At 34.1% G+C, this 24,345-nt stretch overlaps 1 protein-coding gene across 1 annotated transcript; it reads left to right on the top strand.

The window, feature by feature from the left end:
* The first annotated feature begins 5,226 nt into the window (after positions 1-5,226).
* Positions 5,227-16,144, top strand: LOC126810500 (myogenic-determination protein). Its single transcript, XM_050535607.2, has 3 exons — positions 5,227-6,385; positions 12,455-12,536; positions 15,067-16,144. Exons 1-3 carry the CDS (start codon positions 5,561-5,563, stop codon positions 15,195-15,197), a joined length of 1,038 nt encoding a protein of 345 aa, XP_050391564.1. The 5' UTR covers positions 5,227-5,560; the 3' UTR covers positions 15,198-16,144.
* The last annotated feature ends 8,201 nt before the right edge of the window (positions 16,145-24,345 follow it).

Raw genomic sequence — 24,345 nt, forward strand, 5'->3', positions numbered from 1 at the left:
ACATTACAAGAATTACCAGCACCTGTTACGACCTGTCCATCATGTTACACAAAGACAGAACGTGTAACTGCTCGTGCGAGTGACAGAATACATCTATTTCTATCATAATCCTGTAATTAAAGGATATTTCTACAGCGTAAATATTGTTATGATGAAAGCAATATGAGACAAGAAGTGATAAACAGTCAATAGTTAACTTTATGAATTTTTTTTATATTTACATCGTGGTCGTCTATGAAAGGAACACAGAGGTACAATTCATATTATATCCATTTAGATTTCAACTGAACAAAAATAAAGTTTAATTTTTTTCCCGGTTTTGGATCAACGATTTATTGGGGGGTTTTATGATGAAAGAAATATGAGACAAGAAGTGATAAACATTAATGAATATTACATCATGGTCGTCTGTGGACGGAACGCTTTCATGATGGATGGTACAATTCATATTATATCCATGTAGATTTTACTTGAAAGAAAATAATTTTAATTCTTTCCCGGTGTTGGAGCAACGGTATATATTTTTTTCCGATTCTTCTTTCTTTTTAGATTATTGAAACAAATATTATTTATTTATTTATAAAGTTACATCCTTCTGATTCTTATGAATACTATCCATATATCCACATTTTTTCACATAATATAATGTTTTCTCTTCATGCGTTCGAAATAATCAACAGATTAAACTGTCATTTGACATTTATTTTGGATACTGAAAGTTTTGCTGGCATCAGCAAAGTTGGCTTGTGCCGTCAAACAAATCTGAAATGAATGCTGTTGAAATTGAAAAAAGAAAAATGTTTTTTAAAGATAATTTTTGGACAGAGCTGATATTGGACTGAAATGTTTGATGGTCGTGCTTATCCGGACATGTTAAAATCATAAAAGCTATGATCACCTCTGAATGGCAAGGGCGTAGTGACTGATGATTTTGCATGAGGAATAAGATTCCGTCCGCCCCCCCCCCCGCAAAAAAATATGTGTGTGGGGGAGGGGTGGGGTGGCAGTCCCTCCCAGTGCCACCGGGTAATATTAGACTGTGTGGTGGAACATGCTAGAGTCGATTTGTAGCATATTTGACCCACGGTATATGTTTGACACTGGTTGAGCATTATGATTATGATTATAATGTTGAAAACCGCATTGAAACCGCGTGATTTTTTGTCATTTGCGAGGGGCGCAAATATTCAAGGGGGCGCAAAGATCGTCATTGCGCCCCTCTCGATGTTTTAGGGTCTAATAAGCTAACTTCGATCTCAGCACCACACATGTATAGTTGAAGACGTTCAGTGACAACAAATTTGTGATGTACATTGTGAAACCAAGGAGTTAAAATGTATATTTATTGATAGAAATAAAATAAAATGGGATCGTCTTACTGTTCTGCACCGACTGAGATATGAGGTAATTTTCCACTATGCCCTATATTTCGAATTCCAACTGTCAAGGGTTCTTTTACTTGCAGGCAAATGTGTACACGAGACCTCGGTTTTTCATCCCATCCGAACGGCAATTTGATGTTCTTTTGGAAATAACGAAGATGATTTGATTTGAGGAAAAGTTAACTAATCCATGCACAATCCCATGACCGCTCGTAAATATCAATTCACAGAGTTTATAATATATTTTGGACCTACAGTTTCTAGGGAATTCCTATTACATGCTAATATTTTATTCGATGGCGCAATTGATTGATTAAGGTATTTTCCTAACATGTGATGTGTAACAATTACTGTAATCTCACAAGGTTTACAAAATGTAGTTGCAGGTTTGTAATAACTATCACTGAACACCTTGTTGTAACAGAATTTAAACATACATATAATTATGACGACATACAGTGGACAGATCAGGTTGTCGTTGCAGCTGATTGTATCGGGTTTTTTTAGCATCACAAAATAAAGAAACTTCTTATTTATACTTTCGCGTATGATGTCAACATCAAGAATTCTAAAATAGAGTGTTTTCAATCCCAAAAAGGTTCACTCGCATCACGGCCATGGCGTGGTAATATACTGATTTGTGTTCGAATTATTTTTTTGCAAATCTTCAATTATTTTTTCAAAGATACACTCATGGAAAATAATGTGTCAAGTTTAGCCTCGGTGAAAGTGTCACGTGTCATCAATTAAATATGGCGTCTGACATTGAACAGACTAGACTGAAGACTCTGCAAAGACGGTTATTGTTGCGTGAAGTGTTAATAGGTAGTTTTGACTGTTAATTAGTTCCAACCTAATAAATGGAATATCAGGGGAGTTAATTAGCCCACCAACCGCTGTGAGATTGGGTTATAATACACTCTGAACTGATAACACTTACGAGAAATGAGGGAAAACACTTTCAACAAGTACCGGCTTAAATGATGGTTGAAATTAGTCGCCCCTTTTATAATATTATCTAAACAGAACTTTAACTGTATCGAGAAAAAAATGGCCATCCCACATGAATAACCACAGGACTATATACCACAAGATTGTTTGTTATGAACTTTAAAGTGATGTAATAAATAAAATATAGAAACCGTCATAATAACTGTAAAATTAAGACATACACACAAGTAACAGTTTCAACTCTATTTTACTCTGTCGCTAAGATGAATTAAATAATTTTGTACGAAGAATCGAATTCCGTTATGATACTTCCACAGTTGATCATTGGTTTGACTCCGATTTAGTTTTGAACCCTCACTTAAGTATGCCATAAACGACAAATATTTAACGTTAAAGACATGAAAATTTTAAACTGGACGATGATGAATGTCTTCGACTTTTTGTCGTTTCGTAAAAAGTCGTAACCTGGTTGCAGTATAAACACATGACACGTGGGGTAGATTCACAACATCTATTAATCTTGTCCTATAACACCCGCCTTATTCAATCACAAAAACATGAACGTTGATATTTGAGACCGGATTTTTTTCAAACATTCATAAATTATTTTTAAGTAGAAAACGAAGTAAAATATTCAAAGATCGGCAAACTTGATTTTATCTTGATGATTAAGATGGAAACTAGTTGTGGAAATAGACAAAGACAGCTAAATGTAAATTACTTCTTACATAATTCATATAAATAAGTAAATTATGTCATCCATTGTAAATAAGGCCACAATTCATATCATAAGTGGGTTTCCAAAAAAAGAACTTCCTTCGCTTTTTTAAACTAATATTTCAGTAGGATTTATCGAAACCCACCGTGGTTTTTTTCAGCCAGAAGACACAAATCTTAATTTGAACTGCCGATCTTGAACAGGGCATTTTTCAAATGGTAGAGATTGGAATCACTTTGAATGTATAAAATTACAGACGACTATATGTATGTGTTTGTGTGGAATCCAAACTTGCTGTGTATAAATACTGGTCATATTAGAGTCACCTAGACAGCATTATGCACGAAGTAATAGTAACGAGGTTAATCAACTGATAATATTTGTAACCATCGTTTCATCAATATTCTAGCCAGCGACAGTCTCAGGAAAAACAAACCTATGACAAAAACCTTGTTGTATTCATTACCATTAGTTTACAAATGAATACAGCTTTTTCATACAAGATTCCTTGTCACTCTTTTTTTACATATAAAACATTTATGGTATAAGCTCAACCGATTGCTTTCAAAATACTTTTAAACCATACAGCCTGTCATAGAGTCGACTGGCGGGGGGTTCGATTCCCGGTTGTACGTGACAAGGAGTAGGATCGCCTGTCCAACCTCGTGGGTTTTCTCCGGGTCCTCCGATAACCTCCCACTGCTAAAGACCCCTACGCGCAAGCGAATTATTGAAATAAAATTAAACCATGTGTTAGTCCTAGTTTGTTTCGAGTGGACGTTAAACCCCATCTCTCTCTCCCTCTCTCTCTCTCTCTCTCTCTCTCGCTCTCTCTCCTTTACATACAACATAGACATCACAAATGTGTCATTTTTTGTTACCTCTATATTTAAAAACGTCAGATGGAACTTTTTAAAGTTTGTATTCTTTTTTTTTTAAAAGAGAATCTTTCTCCACTAGTTGTCCGTATTGCATTATCGACAGACCAAACAACGCACTATTCTCTGTGGTGCTATTTGCAAAAACTTCTGAACTCCAATTTGCCGCAATGTACAACTCTTTTACTAAATAGTAAATAAAATTGTATGATCTGATTTTGAATTCAAAACGCAATACCCGTATATCATAAACATACGGTTGGTTGCAATTTATATTCAACAATCTATAGATCTGAAATATTTCGAAAAGAGGTAAATATTAACAAGGGGGGGGGGGGTTCTACAAGAAGAGCAGTAGAAGTAGTTGTAGTCTGCGATATCACTTATGTGGAAGCAGACGTTAAACACCAAGAACTACTACTACTACAAGAAGAGCCAAAACAATAACAATTTATAGAGAAGTCAATGGACCTAAACCATTTTTTAAAATGAAAGACTGTCATCAAAAATGTCTCTGAATTACGTCTCCACTTCAGATTTCATTATCTGTAATATTAAAGTTTTAAAATAAGCCGAGCATAATGATGTAACGTAACTTTATGATAAAATACTTGACCCTGTCCATGTATTTCAAAGGAAATATCCACTCATAAGACGCCATCTCTTCAAATCTTTCAGATTCTTAAAATGAAAACTTTAGAAGGTAGGTTGATGTAAGAGTTGAATCTGTTTGAAAATTCCTCGATATTAAGCTGAAGCTAGTGAGACTAATTAAAGCGTCATTGAAAAGTCGCATGTTAGTAATTTATACGTTATGTTAATAATCAGAGTTAAATTGGCGGTAATATGTTATTTACGCATCTAATCAGAGAGCAGCCTTACCCAGATGACTACCGGAAAGCGCGTGAAAGTTAAGAAGTCATTTAATTTTTTCCTCGAAAAATATCGCACTTCTCATCATTGATAGAGCGATGAGGGTATCCATTACAAGTTCCAATGACTTCTTTAAACATCTGGGATAGTTTTAAAAGCCTCCCAAACTATCTACATCTTTTGATCTCAGACCGCCTCTTTGGCGAAGAGCGACCAGACGCTTCTAGTGCAGGTTTAGAAGTATCGATGTAGGCGATGTCTGGATAACCTAGATTTACAACCAAACCCCCTTCAGAGGTGGAAAATTCGCCAAATCCAAGACGTCATGGGTTTCTCGAATTTCATTGGTTGGTGATCTGTCAGTCATAGAACTTTCTTCTCATAGAGATTTTGGCCGAAGAAAAATATGCCAAAGAAACGCGAAAGTTTTAATTTGTGTTGAAGAGTACTCGTGATTGCCAGGGTTACAGAACTGTGAAATTTACTTCTTTTGGGTTACCGTGAATTTGGTTGCCACGACTTAAAAACAATCGACCGGGTTGACTCAATGTCATTCACAAGAAACTCGAACTCTCCCTGTTGTAGTGAAATACGTTGTTTGGGAACTTCTATGTGATTGGTGTTGTCTCGACAGTAATAAACTGTTCACGGAACTGTAAGTATCCTCGTTGGTGGGGAAAGGGCGGTAAGTGCTGACAGAAGAAATTATTCCTAGAGTTTAAAGAAGATAAGATTCTTTCCTGACCTGACCGGCCAAAATGATGATGATGGCTGACTATCGTAGTTGCCGATACGAGCATACGCCTCCTGTGTTTAACTCTAACTCTTTTAGCTCTGCCGACATGTCAGAAGCTCGCCAGATTATGGATATATCTTATTCCCACCCTGGTGCTCGGGAGGATTATTTTGGGCCCCCGACTGCGGCTTATCACAGAGCCTTCACTCGCCAATATCCAGAAGTTTATGGGTACGGCAACAACACGACTCAGCATCAGCGGTTATTTACAGCTAATGGCGAACCTCAACAAATAGAGTGTAAGAAACAGCGGAACTTTTCACCCAGCAAAGAGAAAAATTTTAATTCCAAGGAGGACAGAAAGCTGGGACAAGTTGATAAAGCGGGGAGCCCTGTGAAAGAAGAAAGTTGTAAAGCAGACGAAAAGTTACACGCTAGAGACATGTGTTCACCATCTAAATCAGAATTAGATGACGATGACTTTTTATCGGATGACAGTGACGGGCACGTACCCCATGTATTAGCTCCGGGTTATCACGGTCCAAACAGAAGGTGTTTATTATGGGCCTGTAAGGCTTGTAAGAAAAAGACTGTCACCGTTGATCGACGAAAAGCCGCCACAATGCGCGAGAGAAGACGACTGCGACGTGTGAACGAAGCGTTCGAAGTTTTAAAACGCAGAACCTGTCCAAATCCCAATCAGCGTTTACCGAAGGTTGAAATATTGAGAAATGCTATAGACTATATTGAAAGTTTGGAAGATTTACTTCATGGGAATCGAATATCGAGAAACGAAGATGCATCATGTAATGAATCAGGATCATCTAGTAGCGGTTCTGATTACATGGTATGATTTAATACTTGATTTGATACTAACACTAACTACCAATTCCTCAAACCAGACTAATGAAGGCGGAATATTAATCTGATTGGTATAATTATTTGGGAATAGATAGATTTTAAACAAAATGATGCACTTTTGTAATTTTTCCGGTTTTGAGACGCGAATAGCGTGTGACCAAACATTTGTGTATTCAGTTTAATTTAATAGCATGAAAAGTCACATATTTGGTGATGATGATAATGATTATTTAAAGTCACATATTTGATGATAATCACCTTTATACTTGAAGATATTAAACACAAAACTTGATACACACGTATGTACAATAAACCACAAACATCATAACAAGGCGAAGCCAAATGATAACAATTACAGAAAGTCTCCCAACATTTAGGTAAAAATAAGAAAAAAGACCCACTCGTATGTTATTTTCATTGTAAGTTTTTGTCCGTTCATTATTTACATGGGGTTTATTATTACATAGTTTAAAGGTTAAAGTTTTACAGATGGATTTTAAATGACACAATTTAAAAGTTTTTACAGAGATCAAAATGAGATTCGGTTCTATGTTGCCTTATTATACATACTGAAAAACAATTAATTTGTTCCTGAACTCCTATACCAATGCTTAAATACAAGAAATACACAGTGGAATTTTATCAATTACAGTTTTAGATTTAATATCAAGCATTTTAATTATCTATAAACGGACTTAACTTTTTACACTGCCAAAAACCTTAAGAAATTAGCTTATTTAACACTACATAAATACTTTAATTAAGAACTCCTGAAAATTATTTTAAAGACCACCAACATTACCGATCTTATTTTCTTTCAATTATACTGGAGGATATGATATTCAAGATAGAAATTGTTTTAGAAACGGTATTTATATCATTTATTCAGTTATAACGAATTGCAAATCTGCCATGGATAAGGCTGGCTATATTGTCGAGTTTTGTATTTTATGAAATATATAGATATAAAATCTGTATGATAGAGAACAAGACTAACAAACACATTACATATCATTGCATCTTTATGGCCCGTTTTTATCACGATTATCTATGTTTATCAATGTTTTAAATTTTTCTAGATTGAAATCTCATAAAATATTTGTAGAATGTTAAAATTTCAAAGTTGGCCTAATGTGTGGCACATATATTTACCCTGGCACTTCTTACAAATAATAAAAGAGCAACTTGATTCAGGTTCGATTGCCAGAGAAAAAAGTTAAAATAAACAAAGAAGAAACTCCATTTCCTCTCAACCATAATATTCTCCTAACTTGAGAAATGTTTATTTTGGTATTTGAAAACTTCAGAGCAATTAACTGCGTTCTTATTTCCGACCGTCTAATTTTATGATCGTGTTGTGTTTAAAAGAAGCGAAACGAAACGTCGGTCCGCCTTTTTATGATGTATTTGGTAAACGGGTAATTATAAATACGGTGTCGTATCTTTTCCGATTAGATTTCTACACGTATGGTTTTAATTAAGACTCAATTATTTATGGATATTCGCATAACTCTCCTCCATGTGAAGTCAGCATGATAATAAAGTTTCTATTTTACGTTGAATTTTAACAGAAACAGAATTATCATATAAAGATATTTTGATGATATTTAAGTCTGCACAATTCATGAAAATTTCTTTTTATCATAATGCAAATGCATATCACAAAATAACCCATGTAGATTCGCCGTTTGAATCAACAGTCAATTTAACTCAAATGTAGAAATAAAAATCTATACAAAATAACTTCTGGCCTCGCTGTTAAGGAATAATAAAATAGGATGAATTATTAATTATAATAATCAACCTAGGATCATTAACAAACTGTGCAAATTACCAAGAGAATATTAAATTGTAAGCACATGTGTAGAGAAAAACTTAAGTGTGACTGAAGACGTATATCTAAGACTCATGACTTTGCACTCCCATAAAGAGAGAAATATACGAAAGCATGCCTTGATAACTACATCTCATATTTCTATTTAATTGAGGTATAAACTGCCGATTTTTTCCCTTGCCAGTTAATAAACTAACATGCGTAAATTTAAGAAAATATTGATAATATTTAATTAGGTGAAGGCAAGGAGGCGTTAGAGGTTCACTTAGTAGAAAAAATACCGGGAAAAAGTTATCTTTTTTTTCTGATATAATTACCTACTTTCGTGATACTAAGGATAAAGTAGTTTATTAATTTTATTTGAAAATATTATGTATAATATGTATATTATGAAGAACTTTAAAAAGATGAAATGATAAGGTTAAAGGCGACTAAAGTAATGCTCTTTTTATATACCCATTCAAATATAATGACCGTTTTTACCAATTCAAATAAAGATACCCTTTTTTACAAATTCAAATAAAGTAACCTGTTTTAACAATTCAAATAAGGTGATTTTTTTTACCAATTCACAAAAGGTGAACTTTTTTCTAAATTCAAGAAAGGTAACCTTCCAAATTGTCATTTAAAAGGTGAGAAGCCAGAATTAGAGACAAGTTGTAACAAAATTACGTTTTATGACTTGCTATTCCACTTATCTGCTAGCACCCCTTTAATTAAAATTTCCAATATTTACGACATGAGTTAGAAGTCTTCCAAAATAATGTGTTTAATACATGTTTTAACGGAAAGTTAATACAGATAAAAGTGAATATCGCTGGTAGACGGAGGCTTCCCGTCTAGCAAAAATTAAAACAGCCTTAATATTTCGGTAATGGGGTTTCCAATCAATGCGTTTAATATATGTTTTAACAAGAAGTTTTAAAATACTGTTGGATATTCCCAGTATACGGAGACTTCCCTTGTAGCAAATGTTAAAATAGCCTTATCATTTGGGTAATGTGGTTGCAAATTTTCCAAATTAGTGTGTGCAGTTTAAAATAAAATATGAAACTGTACTTAAAAGAATAAATTATAAAGAGCCGAAAAAATTGACGAAACATGAAAAAATGAACAACAAACGGAAACATTTACAGGGGTTGGTGCCGAGAGACAACCATAACATTAGCAAACAAAACCTATAATTTCCATTCTTTTCATAATACAAAAACAAATAGTTGGCCATAAATTTTCAGCCTAACATGGAAAATCGTTCAAAATTGTTGAAATGACATTGAAATGGCGCCTGACTTGTGGTACTTGAGCTATCTGAAAATGACGAAGAACTATCTCACGTATAATTTATCATTGTCGGTCACCGTAAATTTATCTATGTCTGTATATTTATCTTTAACCGTATGTCTGTCTGCCTGTCCGTCAGTCTGTTTCGAGCTTTACTAATTTCCACTATATTTAGTTAAATATTAAAGAATTATGTAAATGCTTGCTGTTATTGTCCACTGCTTGATAAGTTAAATGAAATATATAAAATATAAAAAACCTATATAATAGCATTTAAAAAAAATTACCTTATCAGATTCTTAAGAAGTCAATACTGTAAACAAAGGCGTCGTGGATAGATAGAGGCAAATATTAAGACAGTACCAACGGAGAGTTTATGTAATGAGCACTATCGGAGCAGGACAAAGAAAGGGAAGTCCATACTTACACTCCTGCACATTTTTATTTTGTCATCAAAGAAATCACCAAACAAACTTTTCATGTAAATTATTATCTAAATTTAATTTAAATTGAAAGAGCATATTTAACATATTTCATTTATTTAATGTTCTTATTTTTTGTAAATTTTAATCTTTTGTTTTGCTCGCGTGCTATTTACATATGAATTTATGTTATAAAATATAAGTAATTTTAATTAATTATCTCTAAAAATATTATAGGCACACATCAAAAGAAAGATAACTGTTGATAAATTTGCTATTTATTCGTATATAAGATACGGCTCAATCTGGTAACATCATTTCAAAGCTTGATCGCGGCTCCCTAGTACGATTCCCAGTGCTAGCAAGTTGTTCCTTAAGAACGTGGACATCGTTCCAATTAAATGAACATGTAACTAACGACGCTTTGCTTTAACATCATGTCACTTGTAAGTTGGACTTTCGGGGAGAATTTAATAGAGCGTTTAAATTCCAAGATGTTTTTCTCCTTTACTTCTCTCACCCCTGTTGAGATTTGCCAGCAGTACGACGTTTTTGAGCTGAAACGTGATGGCGGCCAAGAGACATTTTTACTTTGATGGTTTCAACACACCGCCTCCACACACGTGTTACACTTGAATTTAAATAATTAACAAAATATAAGTATTTCTCTGATTTTAATTGATTCAAGGTTGCCACCAAGATGTAAATTTACTCTAAGATATATTTAATGCAAATAACTTATATGGGACCGCAGTTCTAATGTTCTTCACTGTCACAATTAAAGCTGAAAATGATGTCATGTTGAAAACGTTCTCACGATAGTATGATTCATTTGCCAATCAGCATCATGGAGAATTACAGATATATTAATCTGCTGAATGCCGACCTATAGTATGATTCCACATAATCCCTCAAAAATTTAAAAAATAAAGTCCAATAACACCCCTTTAAAGCCAAATTCACCATTAATTTCGCTATACACAAATATATGATGATATGTTAATAAACGAATTTAAGTATATTTGAAGTAGCATATGTTTACATGTTATGTTAGTTCTAGGTTATTACAATAATTATAAACATGTCTTTAACATCCGTTTATACTTATATTAACATATTTACACCTAGTAAAGCACATGTTGATATATCTTATATTAAATACACATATATAAATGTCAAAATATTATCATAAATATGACGAATATAAATAAACATACATCAGGGATATGCTTAAACAGATGGAAATGATATAATTTTGAAACTTAAATTTACACTTGTATAACATATTGTCTAAAATTAAAATAACAATTGCTTTATTTATTGCTTTATTTATAATAAATTCATTTAAATGAACTTTAAAAAGAGACACCCAAGGAAGAACAAGTAAACCGTAGCTCATTATACTCTGCTTATCAATTTATTTGTCCATAGCAATTATTATACTTTTTAATAAAGTTCGGTAAAAATTGATTTGCAATTCGACCGGCTGCAATTATATTTATTAATATTTTGATGGAATTGTATTTTGTGTTCATGTTTTCATCTGCTTCTCCGTGGTATACACGTTCTACGTGAAATATATCGAAAACATCCCACACTCGTGTCTATCTTTTGTTCATGCCACCTTTAAGTTCTGATGCTTGGAGATGTAAGTGGTCTAAAGTAGAAATAATTCTACCAGGAATTATCCACGTTATTTTTTGTCGATTTATAATCAGCCTTATTATCCTCTTATTCCATATCTAAATATACAAGCTAAATAAGAAGGCGATGAGCAGATCACCTTGCCGCAAATCTACAGCTTAGGCCATCAATCAAAATCATTTCACCTCAACTCCGTAGGGGAGCAGCTCGTGTTAAAATAAGCATCAATTTACAATAAGACGGTATATTAAGGTCACTTTATCAACACCAAAATAATAAACTCTCCACACGGTGTCTACCCCATAGATTTGAAGGCATGTTTTGCCGTCGTCTTGATATCATGCACGTATATAAATAAGCTATCTCTAGCGATATGTTACTTATATACCTCTAGATAAGTCAAACTACTCACTCAAAATAAACAGTGTAGATAATTATATGTTCAACACATTTACCTGGTATTTAGAGTCTTCAACATCCCAACGTCTTCTTTAGGATTACGATGTTTACTGAATAAAGATTCTCACATTTGTTGATATTATTCTCATCTGTGTAGTGAATTCTGTTGAAGATTTAAATGTCTTCTACTGCAGATCGTGTTACTGAAGTTCTAGAATTATATTCATTCAATAGCGAATCTTTTGAATTGGTTTGAACTCGTAAACGTTGCTCACCTTAAAAACGCAGGACTTTTCACAAATCATTATTGATTATCTTTTAGTGATCGCCTTAAAAAGTAGTTCAGTCGAAATTAGGATCATTCAGAAATCTATATTAAATGTGGCCTCTTGTGTGATTTCATATGGGCATTATAGTATTCGCTAGTCTTCGTGTAAAAGGCATTCAGCAGTTAATGTTATATTTTGTTTTTCAGACGGTCAACAGTCCACAATATTATTCAGATAAAATGCATCATATGAACGATGGTAATGGTAATTTTAACCAAGGAAATAACGGTAAGTTAATTATATATTCTGTTACTTTCAAGACGGAATTCGTGTGTCGACGCGTGTGTGTGTGTGTGTTTGTGTTTTAATTTTAATCTTACGCAAGTTTCACTGTTTTTAAATATTGATAAGATGACCTTTTTTACTTTATGTAACCACACAGTATAGAAAGAGATAACATAGGTAATAAAATATCAATTGAAGTAGAGATAAGAAGGTTCAGTTTTATTACTTATACAGACAGATTGGGTAGTTCTTTGATCTTAAATTTAAGGCACTATAACCAAGATATTGGAGAAAATATCTTCTTTATTTTTATTTTATGAATAATTTAAAAAGAAAATAAACTCGAGAAATGCATCAGTGTTTGTAACTGTTGAAATTGTAATGCTGATACCCTACCTCGTGGGATTTTAATAAACTTTTTCTACCTTCTGCGAAAATATAAAATGCAACCCTATACCCAATTTATAATTCATCATTTAAAGCGATACGCCAAGCAAAAAAAATCTTTTTAAAAACGTAAATCTTGTTTCTTCTGATTCGCTACTTGACAGTTATTAGATGTTTATGGTTCCATATCCAATAATTGTAGTTACTTCAGTGAAAGGGTAAGGCAGGGTTGCTTCATGAATCCGATGTTATTATAGTATAGCAGTAATAACCTCATTTCATTTATAAATCCTTTAAAATATGTTCGTGGCACTGATTAAATGGATCTATATTAATAATTTTTACAAGTGTTTTATTGGACATCTGCAGAATTCATTATAACGGTTCTGCTCATTTCGTACCCTCATTATCCAAAAGTTAACATTAGTGGCCCTTTGCTCCCGTGTTTCATAGAACATGTATATATTAGAATTCTAAGCACTCGGCGTATCGTGAAACCCAGATGGAGAAATACTTATATCTTCAATGCTGTGTAAGTTACGCTATATCATTTTGCGGGAAACTAGATGTTTTTCTACTCAGAAAACTTTTTCTCGGCTCGACTTGACTTGATTAAGACGGATTGTGAACTCTTACAAGATTTACAGCCAATTTTCGTCAGCTTCTCAATTCTTTGCCATTTTAACACTTACAATCAAGCGAAACGAAAATTCCTATACGACATTATATTGATCTTTTTAAATAAATAAAAGCGCATTTTGATTAAATTTGTATATTTTAGGATCCATGGTAGACCTAATAATTTAGTTTTATTGAGTAACTTGAATTTTTGCGGCGTTTATTTGCTTAATTACCTTACAAGTAACGCAGTGCCTCTATTAAATATTTTTTCTAATAAATTGTCATTACTTTATCCATTTCTTTTAACTGGTCACGAATACTAAACAGTGGTAACAATGAAAATATATTACATTAGCTTTAAAACCCAGACCAATGGCTAAATATTAATAAACAGGGAAGAAATGGTAGAAGAGCTTCTTTTTACTTTTCTTACAAAATAAACTCCGCTTGAAATATTGTCCTACTTTTGTGATGTAATGATTTCCCTATGTGCCTATACTACCTGAACTATAAACATTAAAAGAACTTCTAATTAAGTCCATTATCAGGAATGGTTCCATGTTACAGCACGTCACATTTCCTTATAGATTTTATCTACACATGTCTCGAGCTAAACGTGGGCTTTTACTCCAAACCCAATCTCGCACCTGAATTAACATTTTCTTAGCGATGAAAACAAATTAGAAATCTGACCCAGCAACTTTAAATCTCATTCAGATTAAAACGAGGAAAATGATGCACTAAAAACGCGCCTTAAGGGACAAACGGTTTGTTTTAATGGAGCTCTGGGATATACGAATGCTTTCAGCAGGCTACTTACCAAACACAAGACACCAGTGTGATTCAATAAGCTGGCTGTACTTAGCTTCTATCAACACCCTGTTTTGCCTGGGTACGATATATGACGTGTTAAGACGTTTATTCCCCCGTTGAAAGAATGAAGTGATATTCACTAGACTAAATTGACTGGTTGTGACGGCATCAGATAATTCACTAATTGTTTCAATATTTCACTCTTAAGCCAATTTCACTTTTTACAGTCTCAATTTCGCTACTCAATCTGTTTTTAATTTCTGACGAGCTAAAATTTACGAGTTGCAAATATTTAGAAGGTTTGCCACTGATATATCTATTTATTGTAAACCAATGCTATGGAGGGAAAGTTTTCAACTTCATTCTTCATTACAAACAATTTTACAACTTCACATGAAAATGTAGATAATGATCTTACGCATTTCCTACTTTTTTCGGCGAAGACAGACACAGGCCTAATTATTGAATGTTAGGGAATTCAGTATTTTAATCATAGGGAAACAAAATTCAGTATACGCTCTAATGCTAAATGTAACGTTCGACCGTCAAATTAAATCAGTATACGCTAGTCCCACTTAAATTCCAAGCACAACTTCATCCCCGGAATACTTATTCGTGTGGTGTTATATTTTGTTCATTTACACAGAGATTATTATTTGACATATAAATTGGCATCCAATGCTGATCTGATGAATGTTCCTTTATTTTGCAGGTTATGAAGTATCGGGAAATGGTGTCTCTAGTTTAGATTGTTTGTCATTAATAGTAGAAAGTATAGCACCAAACTCCACATCATCATCAACATCAGTTCTTAATTTAACCCCAACAGATCGACCATTGTAATGTGCAAATGACCAACACCTGCATTCAACATGTAATTCGTCCATACAGTACCAAAATGCATGTGTAACTTACACATAAACTATGCAATACATTTTAGACATAAATAATTCAGTATTATACAGTAACCGAATGTGTACTAGAGCAGCTTATCTATGACAATCGCAGCCTACATTAATTGTAAACTAAGCTAGATGTTTTAGAAGACAATGGGAAAATTTTGTGACAATATGTGTATTTAATGTGTAAATCATCGATACCGTGTATTTTCTTCAAAGGGTACAACCGAAAAGAAATTTGTTTTTGAATTGATGGCTTGTTATTGATTATATAAGAAATATGAAAAAAAATCAGACAGTACACACCAACTTGATCCGTACGGCGTGGGGTTTAATTTGAACAGACTCTATCCTTTGGCCAAAACGAGAGATCCTTGATTGCTATTCGAACAGTGTTTAAATGTATTTAACAACTATAGATATATGAACATTTTGAAAATTTTATCCATGTGCTAATTTTGATGTTTATATATTTCATTTGTATAAATTCATTTTATTGTTATTTATTTGTATTGTCTTATTATAAAGGTATCATAATCTATTGCCTTTGAAAACTGTTTAACTATATTATTAAGTAAATTTCTTTCACTTTCTATTTCGAGTTTTTATATTATGCGATCTGTATGTTTACTACTGTAGATTTTTGTGTGGAACAAAATAAGGTTATTCTATTCAACAGTCTTACTGTCCATTTGTACATAATATTTTGTATATTAGAACTATAAAGATATAATTAAGTGTAAATAATTTATGTTTATTTGTATTCTAGAATATTAATAGATATCCCTGGTGATCCTTTCTCGCGTGCTGGTAGATATTATCTATAAACTTTTTCAGAACAATCTGTGAGTGATACAAATAAAGAGATGTATAAAATGTTCTGGAATTAAAATGGAGAAAAATAAAATCTAATAAAAAATATTGTTCACTAGTATTTTGTCAGTGAATGAACAAGACACACATTTGTAGCTAAATAAGTTGGGATAATGACTTAATAAACTACAGATATCTAAGTTGAATTTGAAAAAATGCAAAGACTCCCAAGCTCTGGAATGCACACAATACAGAGAAATGAAACGGAGTAAAGTTGGGTTTGCATCATCGAAATCCAGCTGACAAGAGTTCTATTCGTGCACGCAAACGTGCACGTCGGACTTTGGGTATTGATTAGAATTGCTAGACTCTGCTGCTTCACAGACCCGCGGGACTTTCTCGACCAACACAATACTCACCAAGTCAACAAAATAGAGGACTAGAAAGGTTTTTTGTTTTTCATGTTTAGTCCTTAAAAAATTGCATTGTAAACTGTAACCTTCGCAGCCTACCTCCCCTTTCTTAGAAAAGGGATACATAGGTCCTTTACAAATACTTTTTATTTTCAGAGAGAGAAATGGGGTTTAACGTCCACTCGACACAAACTAAGTCATTTCGGTCCCGTGTACACATTGGCGTGCCGTAAAAGATCCCTTGACAGTTGGAATTCGATATAAGAGTAGGCCGTAGTGCCGCTGTCCGGGCAAAATTTCCCTCAAAGCACACTGTATGGCGTATGCCCGTCTTCATTAGCCCAGGTTAGGAGCAGAACAGTAGGACGTTAAACTCCATTTCATTTCATTTCATTTTCAGGTCATTTCGGAAATAACATATGGATTAATTAGATTTCAATAATTCGCTTGCACGTAAAGGTCTTTAGCAGTGGGAGGAAATAGGAGGACCTGGAGAAAACCCACGAGGTTGGACAGGCGACCCTACAACCGGGGGATTCGAAACCACGCCAGTTGACTCAATGACAGGCCTTATGATACAGCACGCACGTGCTAACCATTCGGCCATCCAGTCCCCCTTTTATTTTCAGTCTGTTATGGTAAAAGTGAAATATTTTGTATAGATAAAAGCAAACCTATAGAAATAGATAAGATCAGTGAAAACGTTCACCAACATCTTTAAGTCTCGACTCTCTACTGATATTTACCTTCTATCAACAAAAAATTTGATAGCTCCTCAATCATTATCAACAAAGTGAAGAGAGGGAAACTCTATTATACTGTATCTTTCTGCCGCTGATATTCTTTCTTTGAGTCTGGTTATTTTATACAAGAGAATGAAAACCTACAGTGTGGTTATAGTTTAATGTTTTTGTGCTTCCCTATTGGTTAACTTGAACCGCTTTTGGCCTGAAGTGTATTATAATAGAGACAGATTTATAAAAGGATAAACTTTGTGGCGTATTATTGCACATTCAAATTTTTTCTCTTGGGTGATGTTGCAGTTTAACAAAAGAACAATAATGTGTATGAAAGCCCCCCTGCGCATATATTTGGATAAAAATCAAAATTCTATTAGCAGAAAGGTCATGTCCGAGAATCACCGTAGCTCACAAACCTGGAGTGCTCGGGTGTTGGCCGAAATGTTCCTCGGCGTTATCAACCCTGGTTTACCCTTGTCAATGGTGCAAGATGGAGACCCTGACAAGAAACAGCGTCTCGTCGTTCGCATGGTTATGAAAAACCGACGTCCCGTGTACACACGTTAGTATCCACGTTAAAGAACCCCATGCTCAGATTGCAAAATAATAATTCAGGCTTTCTATGGGGAAAAACCGAGGATCCGTGTATACATTGGCGTGACGTAAAAGATCCCTTGGCCGTTGGAATTCGATACAAGAGTAGGCTATAGTGCCGTTGCCCGGGAAAAGTTTTCCTCATAGCACACTGTATGGCGTATGCCCGTCTTCATTAGCCCAGTCGGAGCAGAACAGAGGGACATTAAACCCCATTTCATTTTATTTCTATGGGAAAATCATTAAAGGAATAAAACGTAATGTTCACTATACTCATTTCTTGTTTATATTTTGTTAGTGGGTGGGTTTATTGGCACATTCCTTGAAAAAACCAACAGAAATACAGAGATAAATATTCTAGTTATTTTGGAAGCAAAGTTTATGGGGATTGTTTTATCATTATATACAAGCTAATGAAAATTGAAAAGCGATTAAGAGTTTTAATAAGACAGTTTAGTTTGCTTAATTTATCTATTGAATCTCCCATGGGCTCTATTACCGACTGACCTATTCCTCCAGCGACCGATCGGTGCCTTGTCTCTCACCCTGGGGGAGGCCATCAAAACTCATTTAGCAGAAAATGGAGTGGCATCGGTCTAATGAAGTTTCAAGTATCTGTTGATTAGTGGAGGTCACTGAAACAGTGAGAGTGTTACGTTAACACTATGTTGGTGAGGTGCTGTTATCAAACGGTAGTACAATTAACACCCTGTTTTCCTACTGTTGGCCTCTGTTAGCGATCCTGACAGGTTTTGATTTATCATTTGGTTTAAGCGATGGTACAGCATCAAGAGAACTTTGAATTCTTTATACCACAAAACATATATGCACGATAAAATGGTAATTTTCAGTATCTTAAAAATAACAAGAATTTCCTGAATATCTGGTATCAACTATTTTAAAAGACAAATCACAACGTTAAACTTTTGTATTGTCGATCCCAAATATACAAACATCGAAAGCTCAAAGACCTAAAAAATAAAGTATATATATTTTTCATAATCAAAGCAGGATTATATAAACTCCTCAGTTAGGAATAAGTTGCTGCCTCCAATTAGAACATCTGAACGGGCTGATATACAAATAATGACTTAGCTGATCGCTCTGCCAGAAAAAACAAATGACACAGCCAATAGATGAAACGCGTCTTGAATAGAAAGAACAAAGAAATGCAATGGGCATCAAAAATTACTTTGTTAATGGATAAAGTGAAAGTAACGTAAATAATTATTTTCAGAAAATAAGCCATTTGCTTTCAAACGAGACGAAAATACAAATATTTCCCGATGATTATTTTTCGTTGGCCCTAAATTGCCTAATCAGTTGAGCGTATTTATTGTTGATTATGCACGATAAAGCAGTAACATAGATACGTTATATTAATGGAGATGCAGGTATACACTGAAAGATAATATGAAAAACTTGATAATTTGTCAATGTATCACGATTGTATTTATATGTTAGAAATAATTCAACAAAAAGTTAATTGCCGAGCATTGGTATATCTACAGAAAACCAAATAAGATAATAAATAAAAAAAAACAGTATATGAAGCAAAATTAATCGAAAAACAAATCATATCATAGCTGTGCAGTTCAACACAAATTGATTTTATTGTCAAGAGTTTATCTTAAATCCACACTAGTCCATGGTGTATGAAGATCACCGATCACAGTCGCTCTAAAAACATCCCTATTCCAATTCTCACGATCGATGTTTAACAAATTCTCTTAAAGTAGATTTTCGGATGTTTTGTAAATCATCAAAGAAATTTAAAACTAGACATTAAACTGGAGGTGTTCAAGTATAAGTATTTATGAGTAAAACTCATCGTACGTATCAAAGCAATGACTAATTTTATTGCACTTCATGGTCATTGACAGTAAAAGATGAAACGAATGGTATATAAGAGAAGGCACCCTTTTAACATTACATTTAAGGGTTTTGTAAATATAATATAGAGTATAAACTGATGCTGAGAATTCCTTATGCGTATTAGATATGTGTTTTCTGTCCAATACGTCATTTACAAGTAATAATAATCTATTTTCAGACGCACAATTCGTAAATTTGAGCAACATTTTAACAGCAATAGAAAGCCCATGTGCCTTTGTAAAATTCAGTATATTGAATATTCGAGTTGTATGCAATGAAATGAACCGGTCTGTCCCAACCGGACTAAAAGAGACGGGCATATACCAAGTGGTGTACTATGACGGATTCCTTTACGTGCTAGTCAATGTGTACACTGGAGCGCAGTTTTCAGTACCATCTGAACCGGAAGCTGTTCCTTGCACCACCGACAAGGCGAAACCGGTCTTGAAAATGAAAATCCCGAGTAACTTGCTCGAACAACACCGGTATCAAACCCGTGTTTACCTGGTAAGTGACATAGAACCACGGTTGTATAGTACCACATACCACTGCTTTATGCGCTTTCTCAATAACCAATATGTGACAACCCAGAACCAAACTGTGGCGTCAAATAGCTATGCTTACTTTATATTGGTCTCGTGATTCCGACTCTTCTTCATTTGGTCGTATTTATATTTATATAACAGTTTATGTTTTATGTGCATCATAAAAACTTGCACGTCCGTTTATGTTAAAGTTACATAACACTATATTTTTAAAATGTGCATTAATGTGACTAGATGTGGGTTTACAAGAACCGACATGCTCAATTACGTATGACCTGTTTATGGGTGCGCTATATTATGAATTACATGTACTTTACGGTCGACAAGTATGACTTTAATTAAAAGGGTAATTAATGCAATTTAATGTTTCCTAGAGCAATAGTTTTTACTTATATTGTGACCCAGATAAATTTCTAATTACATTTACATTAATTTTCCATTCAAAATTTAAAGCCCAGGTTAATTTGGTGACGTCATCAAAGTCAGTTTTTGTTTTACAAATTCTAGGGAATGGATGGAGCTGGGTACAAAAATCGTCTCATAATGTTCGGCATTCCGAAATAGTTCAATCCTTAATCGCTGCGACAAAAATGAAATGGAATGGAGTTTAACGCCATACGTTTCTGCATTTTACCAAGAAAGCGCCATTATGGCCTACTCTTATTTCGAATTCCAATTAACATTGGTTATTTTACGTGCACGCCAACGTTGTTATTTCCTTCTTCCTACACCTCCGACGGGAGGAAGCCACGACCGAAAGTCCAGAGAAACTTTCACCGTCAACACCAACGACGCTACCCACTGAGTCACAGCGGCTCAAGAGGGCTCTGACATTTTGATTATTATGATAGTCTAATGGAATGGATCTTGTGGAATATTACAACCGACAGATACGGCAGCTCTTCGAAAAAAACTGAATAACAATATTAGCATGATTTACTTAATAGTAATTAATGCAAATAAAGATTTTAGATGTCATAAGCTATAATATGTTTATAGCAAAACTCATAAAAATAAACATAGTAAAGTTCTTTCCGCACTCTATGACTGAAGATTTAGAAGCACTTCCTGTCCCTGGAACTGCACCAACTTACAAGTAGTGTACATATGTAAATTAATTAAATGAGATATACAGAGATAAAGAATATATATATATATATATATATATATATATATATATATATATATATATATATATATATATATATATATATATATATATATAGGTGGAGCGGCTTATCGCGGGTTGTATAGCATGTTATATGCACGATGGATTTAAATTACAAGTTTAAACGTCAGATGAGTTTTATCGTCATGAGTATAAAACACGATAAAGATACTTTTGTTATATTAAATCATGTGGCAAGTGACGAGTACGTACGTTTGTCAGTTTACGATCTAAATTATAATCATATATATATATATATACTTTGTTTCACGGTAAACAGTGAAAAGATAAACACTGATTTCAACACTGGTTTGAAAACATTTTAATATTTTAAAGTACATTTCACCCGTCTTGGGGCTATTCATAAATAATACCATATATTATAATAAAGGAGTGAAGAAGCGCATACGACTCATAATTAACGTCACGTAATCCACGTGCAGAGATATATTAGGACGCATATCGAACATGTTATTTTAAATACCTGCACGATGTATAAAGATGAACATAGCTTTGTTTACATTTTGTTAAGCGCCGACATCTATATGATTATTGTCCAAAAATTCCAATTTTGATACAGGGTAAAATATAGGTTAATTAAATGTTTACTAAATATAAGGAATAAATAAATAGCCAGAATAATAATATCAAATTAACTTTTTTTAAAATACACGTTCAGATGTGGAAGAAAATCTACTTGTACAATATTTACTAGAATAGAAATGGTTTCCCTTTTGACCGTCATAATCAAACAAAATATTTCAGTAAAAACAAAACATTCAAGGGAAGTTTCAAGGCTCAAAATCGAAGCATACTCTTTTTATCGCCTGTTCTAGAGACGAGATAAGTTATGGCAATAGTTGATAGACACATTAGAAGTAGGGATAGTTTCCTGATAACGATGGTAGTTTGGTGATTGTTTAGTGATGACGGCAGTCTGTTAGTTTTCTGAGATACATTACTTAAGAGTTTAATAAAGAGTTGGCCATGCATGCTTTAATAATTAAAAATAGATGATATAAAAAAAAAGAAAATATTGAAAATTTCAGTCAAATTACTTTATTCTGAACGAACTTGTCACTGTTGGGAGTTTGGACTAGAAATAGACATCACCTGTCTCCGCACCGTCTCCGAGAATTGTGGATCGTTTGGTTGACAGATGATATTCCTGAGTATCAAGTAACATTCTCAATGTAGGCCTTTCATGGACAGAAAATGAAATGAAATGAAATGGTGTTTAACGCCTTACTGTTCTGCTCCGAACTGGGCTAATGAAGACGGGCATACGCCATACAGTGTGCTATGAGGGAAATTTTGCCCGGACAGCAGCACTGGCCAACTCTTATATCGAATTCCAACTGTCAAGGGATCTTTTACGTTTACGCCAATTTGTACACGGGACCTCGGTTTTTCGTCCCATCCGAACGACTAGACAGCTGTCCTTGCCAGGCCCTCCATCCTGCATCACTGTCAAGGGAGAACCACGCCGGAAAATCTGGATGAACTTTCTCGGCCAAGGCAGGGATCGAACACCCGACCTCCAGGCTAGCGAGCCAGCTTCTTACCCACATTCAGCCACCGTGATCCCCATTTCATGGGCAGTCTCCGGTGGTGACGTCAATAACTAACGGTAAACGTCAGCTTGGTCAGCCATTTATTGATTTAATTATTAAATGGACGACTGTATCCAAGTCATCCAAGGGGCTACAGGGTTGATTTTGAGCTTGTCATGTAAATAAAGATCTAATTAATAATTTCTATAACATCTGAAGCCTAAATAAAAACTTGCAATAGACAGATTAAGCTCGTAACTAATGTACATATATCTTTAAAATGTGAAATGATTAAAATCTAAATAATTGCCCCCAACCATGATGCACAGGAAAGAAACAAAATTTCAAGAATTGTTACTGCAGTAAATAACTAAGCAATTAGAGTAAAATTTAAATTTGTCTGTGCGATAATAGCGAATTGCATTTGTTACAAACGCAGTATAAAATTGATATATCTCTACCGCAATGACCGTGTAAAAGGTATACCTTATACAGATAATAGTGACCAGCAGAGATGGGCGGTGGTGTCTTGGGAGCAAAAATTTAGAATTTACTTTTAAATCTACATTTGATATGTTATGTCTGACAACAATCATAGTTATTAAGGTCACTATAATCGAGCGATGCTAGGCTAGATAATTCATGGATCATTTTTATTGTTCATATTGACAACTAATTTTACACCCTCATGTTAAGAAATTGATCGATCTTTTGAAGAATGGCGGCAATAATCAGATTGTTCATTTTATTTATTGGTCCTTAAAGTAGTCAGAAATATAACGCCATGTGCATTTGTTCGTCATCTAAAACAATATCAACACATCTAAAAACGTAAAACTTTGGATTTCAGTACCCCCCCCCCCCCCCGTCCAAACCACAACAACATAGATATATGGGAAAGCAACCATTGGTTTATTATACACGTGTACGACGTTTCGATAAGTATCCTTTTATCGTTATCCAGCACAAATTTACACGATACCAATGGACTGAGTCTATTGTGATTTCTGATTGACCAGGCTAAATGACCGTAGAATAATCGTCTATTCTGAAGAAGGAATAGAGCAAGATTCTTATGCCACACAGATAGAGTTAAGATGGAACTATACAGTAAAGCGGTTAAATTGACCACCTTCGTTTCAACACGTGTTCGGAATTTATGTTCCATCTGACTGAAGCCTTTAACATTATTTATTTATCATCAAAGCTTACCGCTGACCATTACACGGCTCGCTGAATTTGACCAAAATCTTCAAAAGTCGAGGAAAACAAATTACCATAGTGAGAAGGTGACTTGTCGGGTTTCGAATCAGATTAAATTTTACCACCAGGTAAGGGATACTGTTGACCGGAACTTAACTAAACAAGTTCTTATGGATAGGGTCAGATTA

This window comes from Patella vulgata, chromosome 2 (genome assembly GCF_932274485.2).
Source record: "Patella vulgata chromosome 2, xgPatVulg1.2, whole genome shotgun sequence".
Lineage (NCBI taxonomy): Eukaryota > Metazoa > Mollusca > Gastropoda > Patellidae > Patella > Patella vulgata.

Bases quoted from the DNA above. Each gene is read 5' to 3' on its own strand.
- LOC126810500 (XM_050535607.2), top strand. From the start codon at position 5,561: ATGATGATGATGGCTGACTATCGTAGTTGCCGATACGAGCATACGCCT. The intron at 6,386-12,454 runs GTATGATTTAAT...TTTGTTTTTCAG, and splicing joins GTAGCGGTTCTGATTACATG to ACGGTCAACAGTCCACAATA. The intron at 12,537-15,066 runs GTAAGTTAATTA...TTTATTTTGCAG, and splicing joins TTTTAACCAAGGAAATAACG to GTTATGAAGTATCGGGAAAT.